This window comes from Epinephelus moara, chromosome 18 (assembly GCF_006386435.1).
Source record: "Epinephelus moara isolate mb chromosome 18, YSFRI_EMoa_1.0, whole genome shotgun sequence".
NCBI lineage: Eukaryota > Metazoa > Chordata > Actinopteri > Perciformes > Serranidae > Epinephelus > Epinephelus moara.
In genome coordinates, this window is record NC_065523.1 from 8,542,380 (window position 1) to 8,553,787 (window position 11,408).

Here is an 11,408-nt window from a genome sequence, read left to right on the forward strand (position 1 = left end):
GGGGAGTTTTTCCTTATCCGCTGCGAGGGTCATAAGGACAGAGGGATGTCGTATGCTGTAAAGCCCTGTGAGGCAAATTTGATTTGTGATATTGGGCTTTATAAATAAAATTGAAATTGAATTGAATTGAATTGAAATTTAACTACTCAGTCCAAAAACAGAATACTCTGCCTTCCATCACAGGCCTGAGATAGAGAAAGAAAATCAGTAAATCAATATGTTTGCCATATTCCTTGGACGCAAGCGAGAAAAACTAACATAACTAACTGAACAAAAATGGTAATTTTGTGGGTGAAGAATTCCTTTAAAAACCAAAGTTCCACTGTAGAGAATAAACAAAGAAATAAAAATCATAAGCTAAAGTTAACTACAGTCTTTAGTGCGGTAGTCTCGCTCACCAGACCTTTCTCAAGAAAAGAAAGGTCTGGCTGCGCCGACTCTCACTTTAAGATTGGAGAAAAAAACGCCCAGGCTTTTTTTTATTTCTTTCAACCAATCACAATCATTCTTGGCGGTGCCAGGAACGGTGCGCTTGCAAAATTTTGCCGGGGGGAAACAGGTTTTGGTGTAACACGCCCACAAAAATATCGCCTACAGGAGGCGAACCATGGCAGAAAAATGGCTACATCCCCGCAAGATCAAACACCGCAAAAGTTAGTAAAGGACGTGTTGAAAACTGTTCCACAACCGGTGGTGGTAGGGCAGGACTTCAGCGGGTGGCTCGTTCCACCCAATGAGAGGCTGATCTATGCAGCGAACTTCCGCCCACTCAGACTATTAGTGCGGTAACAGGCGTTTTTGATGCAACATGCGTTCGTAAATAGTCTCTCTGGTAAGCATGGTAAAAAAGGAAAATGTATATTCTGTTTTGAATGTATGAATAGCTTGCCACAGTATTCCTTATACTGCAGGTTGTTTTTTGAAGGAAAAAACATTTGTTTGGCTCTTATTGTTTATTATCTGCTGATATGACTGTGCATAAAATTTTATCTTGGTTCAGTTTTTAGTCAGATGGATCTTACATTGGATCCCAAAACTATTTTACCGTTCCCCAGTATTTTCTCATTTTCAACTGTGGCATTATTTCTAAGTTCATCTTCCTAACATCTCAGTTAATTTTTTATGACATTCTGTAAATACTCATTATTTACAGGCTGTAATCTAAACCAAGTAGACTGGCATACATTCTGTCCTGCAGACATATTGTGACTTTTGTCTTTTCATTCTGCACGTTTGTACACATTAAAAAAAATTGAAATAAGACAAAATGAAACCAAATGTGACTGGTAAGTGCACACACATTTGTCTATGATTCTGTCAAGGTTCTTTATATGATAATGTAAATGTTTTGCTTTCTTTTTCAGTTTGGATTTTCCAAGAACATCTATCATCTGCTTGTTCTGAATGCATTTGTTGGCTTTTCAGTTGGTAAGTCATACCTAATCTTATCTTACTATATAATGACGAAAACTCTGTCTGTCTGTCTGTGGGTGTGTGTGTGTGTCTTCCATACTTTTCTCGTCACTGACTTGGTCAATCCATGTGAAATTTGGCACAGTGGTAGAGGGTCATGGGAGGATGCGAATGAAGCAATATTACATCAATTGGCCAAAGGGGTGCGCTAAAGCAACCGATTGAAATTGCAAACTTTGAATGGGCATATCTCATGCCCCGTATGTCGTAGAGACATGAAACTTTGCACAGAGATGCCTCTCCTCGTGAGGAACAAATTTGCCTCAAGAACCCATAACTTCCAGTTATATAGATTTTCCGCCATTTTGAATTTTTTGAAAAACACTTAATATCGATCTCTTCCTAGGAAGTTTGACCGATCTGCATGAAACTCGGTGAACATAATCTAGGAACCTATATCTAAAGTTGTCTCTTGGCAAAAGTTGGAAAACTTACTAAAACTGAGCTTCTATAAGGTAATGACTTTAACTATCTGCCTTTCAACGTGCTACCTCAACTACTAATGTACAGTTTTAGCCCACTAACTATCCCACTATTGGCAATGGTACTACCGTACTTTCAATAAAGCAATCGTACTATCAAATTCACAAAAAGTCTGTCTGAATACATTGCTCTTCTTAATGGGTTCAGTCGACTAATCTGCAATTTCCTATGACCTGCGACAGGTGTGCACCTGCACAGACCCTGAGGGAGAGTGTTCCAGAGCTTAGCTAGTCTACAGGTGGAAAAAGGCTGTTCTGATGTTTTTAATATGTTTCAAAATAGAAGTTGGAGTCTAAAGTTACACCAAGATTTTGGTGACAACAGATGCCAGTTTAGTAGCTAATGTTGGTTATCTTAACAATGAACAACTGTCAAAGATCTTAACCATGGTGCTGTCACTTGTCATTTATCAACATCATTCAAATAATGAATGCACATTAATTATTACTAATTATTCATTTTTGTAAAAAAACAAACAAAAAAAAATGCTAAAAAGTGTGCGCTCTTACTTAGAAATGCAGAAATGATCAGCAGCAATCACCTGTTATCCAAAAATGACAGAGTGATACCAGTTCAGACTGGCGGAATGTTTAAATGCTAATCCACAAGCATAGAACAGAGGTCCACAAATACATTTATGATTCACAAGTAAAAAGTGGAATCACAAATGCCTTATCAAAAGTTGCATACGTTAGGAAGATATTCACAAATGCCTTTTATTTACTCATATATTACCTTAATGTTTTCACGTTTTTTTTATCTGCGGAATTTGTGTATCCGCAGATTCGCTTTATTTTTGCAGAACATTTTGTAAGTTTATAAATCTTTTCTTATTAAAGAAGTTGTTTTATAATTACGGATTGCACACATGGATTGTTGGTCACATGATTAATATTGAAACAAATCTATCTCTGTAATTATCTTGTTTCTACCAGGCACAGTGGACTCCTCAGTTATGCCTCTTATGGGATACTTGGTGGACCTGAGATATGTGCCAGTATATGGTGCAGTATATGCCATTGCTGATGTTGCAATCTGCATTGGATTCTGTATAGGTAAGCACAACAGTCCCATGAAGGGAAAAATCCACAGAGAATTTAATCGGACTCCGGTGTTCCTGTCAGCTCTACACAGACTTATTGTTTCTTTTAACTAAACTTTTCCAGGGCCAGTAAGACGGGTGCTGTGGGTGCTACAGCTGGCTATCTTTATAATTCATGGGCTATCTAACACTGGCACATTTACAGAAATGCTAATTAATGTGTGTTGTCCTTATAAATACATAAACAAACAAGCAAATCCCACAGGGGACGGAGTCAGTTCATGGGGCAGCCAGCATTAAACCTGGGGAGAGAGGTGCTGTACCGAGAATTACTCAACAGTGCTGACAGGCTGAACAGGCTGAGAAAGACCAGAAATTTGCCACAACAGTTTTGGAGCTGCTTTTTAGATCCATAACACATCTTGGATGTGAAGGATTTCCACTGCAGGAGCATATCCATTGAGATGGAGTTTAAGATCATGTTTTGGCTTAAAATACCCAGTTTAAGTGGCACAATTACAGCTGGAAATGCTGCATACATCTCATTAAAAAATATGGTTTTGGTGGCACTACCACCCCTGGAAAACAGTTTCATTGTTGTTGGTCCTGAACAGCGGTCTGCAGCTGGGAGTTGTCTCACCTAAGTACACACACACACACACACACCCACACACACACACACACACACAGACATATGCACACATCTATACTGAGCAGCACTCCTCAGTGAAAATATGTCCCTGCGCATATGGTGGTGTTTGGAATGAAGCCAGGCTAGCTGTTCCTTCTATTTATGCTAAACTAGGCAAACCATCTGGTGGTGATAGCTTTGTTTTTACCATACAGACATGAGAGTGGTATCATCTTATTATTCTCTCATCTTTCTTGGTAAGAAAGTACACAGGTATTCTCCAAAATGTCAAACTGTTTCTTTACTTGACAGGAATTAATAACATTTGAGCTGCAGAAATACGACTTTATGACTTCATACTGAATTATGTGATCATAAACCTCAGCTAAATTAGGTCTGAAGTATGTTTCACTTTAAGCTTTGATTATGGCTACTTCTGAGGCCACAGCAATGGGCCTTAATAGACCATGTGATTTTGATCCCAACTACAAAGGTTCAAACCCACCTTAAATATTAAACTGCAGATATGCTAACGACAGAGCATCGGCATGAGCATGAGGTGTTGAATATTGTCTCTTCTGTCCAAAGGTCCAGCTATTGCAGGTCCTATAGTGTCATCAGTTGGCTTCCCCTGGCTCATGGCCGTAATTGGAGCCGTAAATATAATCTTCGCTCCACTATGTATCTTCCTTTTCAGACCGCGACAGGAGAAACCTTTGGTAAGAGCTGGGAAGAAAAAAAAAGAACTAAAAAACATGTTTGTTTTACATATAACAATAACAATTGTTTAGAAAAATATATTGTACAAACTATACTTTATCCAGAGCTTTATATTGCTTGGGTGTTTTGTTTTGTGTTCCAGCTGATGTTGCAAGAAAGTGTTGGGATCTCTCGACAGATTATGTGCTCATTTGTGCAACTTTAATGTAAAGGCATTTCCTGTAAGTTCAGCCCACTCAAAATGGCAGCTAAAGTAATTTGTTCTCAATGAAAAAGACAGCCAGACTCCTCAGTTTCCTCACAATCTTCCTGGTTTTTACACCTAGGTCAGTCTTCATTCGCCATTGATCACTGTGGCATGTGACCCAAGACATCACCAGGTCAATACAGGGAGAAAGCCTCCATTCTTAGCTCTTTCTCCCAGGACTTCCTGCAAGGAGGGTGACTGCTGCAAGACAACCTGCTTGCCCTGTGCTTCTTCTCACCTCTGCTGCCAGAGGGAGCTGCAGCTTTGCTCTGATCACCACTTGTGGCCTGCAGAAAGCACACGCAGAACTTTCCCTGAGAGGACATGAGGGCCTGGTGGGCCTTGGCTAGTTAGTAATTGGGGGGTTGGCTTGGCCATAGCTGAGGTGATGTTAGTAAGCTACAGACCCAGGATCTTGCATGCAACCTGACACCTTTATATAACACACGTAAATCATATACAAGTTTACTCTGATATAGCTTTCAGCATTAAAACACTCGGAGATAGACTTCAGAGTTCTGGCTTCATACTTGTCTTTTGTTCTTTTATTCTGTCCCACTACACTGAACCTCTCCCTCTCTCAGTTTTGTTGTAAAAGCAATGCAGTCTTACATACTGTGAGCTTAGGTGGCCATTTTGTCTTTGTTCACACACACACACTCTCTCTCTCTCTCTCTCTCTCTCTCTCTCTCTCTCTCTCTCTCTCTCTCTCTCACTCACACACACACACACACACACACGCGCCTGTTTTGCTTTTGCTTTCTTTCTTTCTTTTGAATAAAATGTTTTTGGAACATTCATGCTGCCTATTCAGTTATGCATAAGTGTGAATGATCCTGCCAACCTCCGCTGTGTCAGTCTTCTTTAATCTTTATTGATATGGTCATTTTTGCTATAGTTATTATTATAATTATTGATCGGAGTTCCAAATTGATAAATAAGTATGTTTTAGAGACTTAGGTAATTGATTGGCTATCATTTTACTTTTTCAGAATGTGGTGCCCAGTGAAGTATACAATGTAAATTAAGTCATATTATTTAACATAATCAATGATTATTTTTAATAATCATTAATTATTTCAGATAGTCATTTTAATAATTTTAACTGCAAGTTCCCAAAATAAGGAAGCTCAGCCTGAGAACCTGGAATCACACTGTATGTAGATTTCAGTTCAAGTATTTTTATTATATCCATGGCATTGCCTTGTATGGAACCCAATATGAAACTTTACTTTTCATAAGAAAAAGCGACACAAGCACCATGGCCTTATGGATGGCAGTGTTGGCCAAACACCCTGGGTAAATGTCTTGACAACTATCAGATTGACTGCTGTGAAATCTAAGAACACTCAAGGGGATACTGAACAACCCTGCCTGATAAAATGAATTAAAATAGTAAATGACCTGTAATCAAACATATCAAAGTCTACTTCTGCATGATTATGTATATTAATAAAAGCTGACTGGTAGGCCTATATATTAATAACCTTATTAAGCCCCTCTTTAAGTCTAGAGGCAAAAATGACTGCCAACAACTTGTCATCACAACCAGGGAGTGTGATGGGCTGCCAACTGTCACAAGCTTATCTTTGGTTGGTTTTGCTAATAATTTGACTTCATATTGTAGTGGGTGACAAAGCTGACACCCCACGACAGTCCCTGAATACTTCAAAAAGCATCTCATAAATATCATTCCAGAAATATTACAATTCAACAATAAGGCCATCTTGACCTATGATTTGCCATTTGATAGTGAGATATTGCAACATCTCCATCTAATTCAGCAGTAGATATACCTTTTAGTCTGTAGTCTTCATCACTTTGTTGTATGCACTTTCCTTTGTAAAAGGAATTGTATAGGATTTACTGTAGTGGCAGCCAGCGGTGATGATTGCATATTGCAGCCGGCTGAAACTTCTCCCATGCGCCTGAAGGAGGTCTCTTCTGCTCCAAAACAAATGGAGCCAGTGATTTAAACCATAAAAAGCACTGAATAAGGCAGTTTCAAGTTACAAATCTGTGTTTATCTGATGCTGTTTGGCTCATTGCTAGCCCAGCACCTGCTAATGTGTGCTCTCCTTTTTTCTGTAATTTAAAATCGAGATGTTCAGGAGGTTTGTACCAAAAGCCGAATTGTCCAGCGAGGCGGTAAAACACATCATGTTTCACATCACTTGTCCCACAGCTGCTGTCTGACCTTGGTTTGTCCATAACTGATCCCTTTACTTTGAGACTTTCTGTGTTTTTTGATGCTTTACTCCTGGTTTGATTTGTTTCTTTGTTGCCCTGTCCTGTTCCTTTCTTTTTTCTCCTAGCACTCGTTTCAAGGTTCGTGTAATCTTTTCCTATAGTTTGCCTTCCATGTCCAGCCTTTTGTCTCTGTTTTTTTTCCAGGTTTCGCACTCAAAACTGGCCTCCTCTGGGCCATCATCGTGGGAGTATAGCGATGGATCACTTGTCAACACAGAAGCAGTGAATGGGGATCTGTGACTTTCTCTTGCTTCTCTTTTTTGTTTTTTAGGCAGTTGATTTTCATTATTCTGTCTACATCTGTCTATACATTTACATTCCTTCCTGAATTCTTTGCACATTTACATGTCTTCATGCATGCAGAAAGGCATGAAGAAATGTAAATGCAAATGAGGGGGCTGTCCAAAGTGTGTCATGGGGGTGACACACTTTGGACAGCCCCATCATTTGCATTTACATTTCTTACCCTGCCACACAGGGGCGGGCTGGGGTTGAAATTCAGCCCGAGAGCTTGGTTTGGAGAGGCCTTTTTTCAGATCGCACAACGGACGCAAGTGGAACCATAATTTTAACACGAACAGCCACTGACATAACTGCAGGATAGGATATATGGAAAGGCTTATTGTTTCTGTGTGACTGGAGTTGGAACATCAACATATGACATCTTAATATAATTCTATGCAAAGACCTATTGCCAACCCAGTCCTGCACACTGCACCTGTACCTGACACTGTTTTTTGGTGGTTCCTGCTCCACTTTCCTCCTTCTCTTCCTCCTCCTTCTCCTCCTCCTCTTCCTCCTTCTTCTCCTCCTCCTCCTCCTCTTCCATCTCCTCCTCCACCTTCTCCTTCTCCTGTCCCTCCTCATCTGTCTCTTCCTCCTCCTCACTCCTATGACTGGCATTATCCTGTCCCTCTGCATCAACTCCACGACTGACACTGGCCTTGTCAGCTAATAATAATAATAACAGCAACAATGATAAACGTTTTTTTTTTTTTTCATTTCATTTAACCTTTATTTAAATCTCGAGGAATCATTGAGGGCGAGCCCTCATTTACAATGATGTCGAGAGCACAACAAACAACAATTAAAAATCACAAAGAACGAGCAAATTACAACAGACCGAACACCTTTAAAAACAGTTACATTCAAAAGTATAGTAGTTGGTAATCATAGTTTTAAACTGGCCTATAGTAACCATTGTGTTGAGTTTGAGTGTACGTTGCAAGATGTTCCAGGAAGATGCTGCAGAAGAACTAAAAGCAGTTTTACCAAATTCAGTGTTAGTGCGGGGAACATCGAGCATTAAGCAATCAGTTGAACGTGTAGAATAATTACTATGCGACCAGTTCAATAAAGTGCTGAGGTATGGTGGCATGCTGCCGTTCAAAACTATAAATGAAAAGTAGCCAGTGCATATCTCTTCGCACAAATAAAGGTGCCCATCCCACCTTATCATATAAGACACAATGATGGGTGGAGTAACTGGAACCGGTGATGAATCTGAGTGCAGTGATAGATTGAGTCCAATAGAGTGAGAGTGGAGGCAGAAGCATGTCTATAGATAACATCACCATAATCCAGAACTGATAAAAAATACAGCCTCAATGATCTGTTTCCTACAAAGTAAGGGGAAATTTAATTTGTGTCTATATAAGTATCCGATTTTGTGTTTTAGTTTACTTGCCAGTATGTCAATATGGTATTTAAATGTTAGTTTCTAATCCAACCAGATGCCCAGATACTTATATTCTGAAACCCTTTCAACACTGTGTTCTGTAAAAATGGTGATGTGTAAACTGTCATCTGTAATATTTCTGGCTCTTGAGAATATCATGTATTTGGTCTTGTCTGCATTCAGAACTAATTTCAGATTGAAAAGTGAATGTTGTAGTTTGTCGAAGGCTTGCTGGAGGATTTCAATGGCTGAGTGTGCAGTGTTAGAGGTGCAGTACAGAACTGTATCATCGGCGTAAAGATGGGCATTAGAATTTGTTATAGAGGATGTAATGTTAAATAAATGGTAAACAGGACAGGACCCAGTATTGAACCTTGTGGCACACCCTTTGTTAATGGTAGAAATGTAGAGCGATTGTTTCCTAATGTTACACATTGCTGTCTGTCGGATAGATAATCTTTGAACCATTTAAGGGAGTTGAGGTTGAAACCAATATTACTTAGTCTTTGTAGGAGCAGATCATGGTCGACTGTATCAAATGCTTTTGATAGGTCAACAAAAATGGCGGCACAATATTTCCCTTTGTTCAGAGCACATGTAATCGCATTTGTAAATGATGTGACTGCAGTGATGGTACTATGTTTAGCTCTGAAACCAGATTGGGTGGGACATAACACAGTGTTCTGTGACAGGAATGATTTGAGCTATTGACAAGAGATTCCAAAACCTTGGTAAGACAGGGCAGTTTGGAGATTGGTCGACAATTGTTGAGGTTTGATTTATCACCACCCTTGTGAAGTGGGACTACATGAGCAGATTTCCAGACCTGAGGAATAACTCCAGAAGTAACTGAGAGGTTGAACAGGTATGTGATGTGGTTTCCAATAAACGGAGCACAGAGCTTTAAAAAATAAGGATCATCAGTGTTGTCCTCACCAGTTGATTTCCTGCAGTCTATATTCTGAAGAGCGTCTTTAACAGTGGGGTAAGTGAAAGGCTGCAGTGTAAACAGAGAGGTGTGGTTTGAGGACGTGTGAGACAGTGGCTGACTATTAAAAGCAAGACCAGAATACAACATGTCAAATTGATTTCCAGCAGCAGCAAACTGTGCATTAAAAGCATCACAGGTCTCAGATGGTTTGTCTATTGGACAGTTATTGCTTGTGATAAGAAAAGGAATGGATGCAAATGACTTGTTTTTCTTCATATTTACTGCTTTCCAAAATTTTGATGGGTTTGTATTAGAGCTGGAAATTAATTCTATGTGGTAATTGGCTTTTGCTTTTCTTAAGGCGGACATGCATTTATTTTGTAATTGTTTAAATGTTAGCCAATGCGCAGCTTCACCGGTGAGCCTTGCTAAGGCCCAGGCTTTGTCTCGTGCCTTGAGCAACTGTGATAGTTCAATAGTGAACCAGGGGCTTGATCTGTTTTTAACCCTGAGTTTTTTGAAGGGTGCATGATTATCGATGATTGACAGAAAGCAGTTTGTAAAATAATCCAGAGCCAGATCAATATTTGATGAGTCAGATGTGTGATGTATATTACTGTTGGCAAGGTCGCGGAGAAAAGCATCCTCATTAAAGTGCTTAAAGTTTCTTTTGATGATGATTTTAGAGTGTGATTTTTGTGTTTTAGTATTTCTGACGCAGGCTACAGGGCAGTGGTCACTAATACCAAGGCTAAAAACACCAGATGCAGTTATTTTATCCCTCCTGTTACACAGAATCAAATCTATCTAGATATTAAGGGGGCCTTCAGGTTAGGTCTGGTTGGCTCATTAATAAGCTGCGTCAGATTTAAATTGACACACATCTCTTTTAAGCCATCTGAGTCGGGTGATAGCCAGTTAAAGCTGAAGTCACCTAAAACCAGTGTTTCTGAATTGTTGAATTGACAGAGTAGGTCGGTTATTTCAGTGATTGCACTGGGGATAGCTGAAGGTGGTCTGTATACACCCACAACATTAATGGAATTATTACTGGGTGTGTTGATTTTCAGAGCGATGAATTCAAAAGAATGAGGTGTACTGACAGTTTTTAAAACAGTAACAGATAAACATGATTTGACATATACAGCCACACCACCCCCTTTTCTTCCAACTCTGTCTGTTCTGTGTAAATTATAGTCCTGTATGGAAACCGCTGTGTCATGGATGTTGTCTTTAAGCCAGGTTTCTATAATGACCAGGGGCCTCATTTATAAAGCTTGCTTATGCACAAAATGGGGCTTGAAAGTGGCGTACGCCACTTACCACGCAAAGGTTGTGATTTATAAAAATAAACTTGGCGGGAGAATGTGCGCACCTGTAAGCAAACTCTGAGTCATGCGTGCGCACATTTTGGAGACACTGGGAAGTGGCGATGCAGACGGCGAGGTGGAGAAGTGGAGTCAGTTTTATTAATGTCTCACACAAATTTAATGTCACGCTATATCAACCTTAGATCCACGTTATCACTGAAATTAAATCCAGCAGCCTTATTTTGCGCTTGGAGTGAGTGATAATTGTTTCATAAAAACGTTGTAAAATCCAACTCAAATCCTGAATTGAAATTCTTTCTAAATACGTATTTAATCCGCACTGTCTCTAACGTGTCATTGTCCACTCTGTGAGCGCGGGAGGGGGAGAGGATGGCGCGACTGCATGGAATATATTTATTTATTTAGCTAAATATTTCCAGTGCATTTATCATGTCTCGCAATACAGCCATTAAGCACAACCGTTACACTCATTTCATCAGCCCTACTTAGACATGTGTTGTTCATGACAAAACCGACATGAAGAAACGTGTTCGCCTAATACACTTTCATCTTTGAATTGTATTTTAAATTACACGTTGTATTTTGGGACAGGGATACCACTGGTTCATGCTGTAATTCAGGC

At 39.6% G+C, this 11,408-nt stretch overlaps 1 protein-coding gene across 1 annotated transcript in view; it reads left to right on the plus strand.

Moving 5' to 3' along the window:
• LOC126405529 (synaptic vesicular amine transporter-like) overlaps positions 1-7,086 on the plus strand; it is a 25,025-nt gene extending 17,939 nt beyond the window's left edge. The window contains exons 13-17 of the mRNA XM_050069295.1: positions 1,365-1,428; positions 2,892-3,011; positions 4,218-4,348; positions 4,492-4,542; positions 6,991-7,086. Coding sequence (XP_049925252.1) covers positions 1,365-1,428; positions 2,892-3,011; positions 4,218-4,348; positions 4,492-4,542; positions 6,991-7,086 — 462 coding nt within the window. The remainder of the gene's footprint in view (positions 1-1,364; positions 1,429-2,891; positions 3,012-4,217; positions 4,349-4,491; positions 4,543-6,990) is intronic.
• The last annotated feature ends 4,322 nt before the right edge of the window (positions 7,087-11,408 follow it).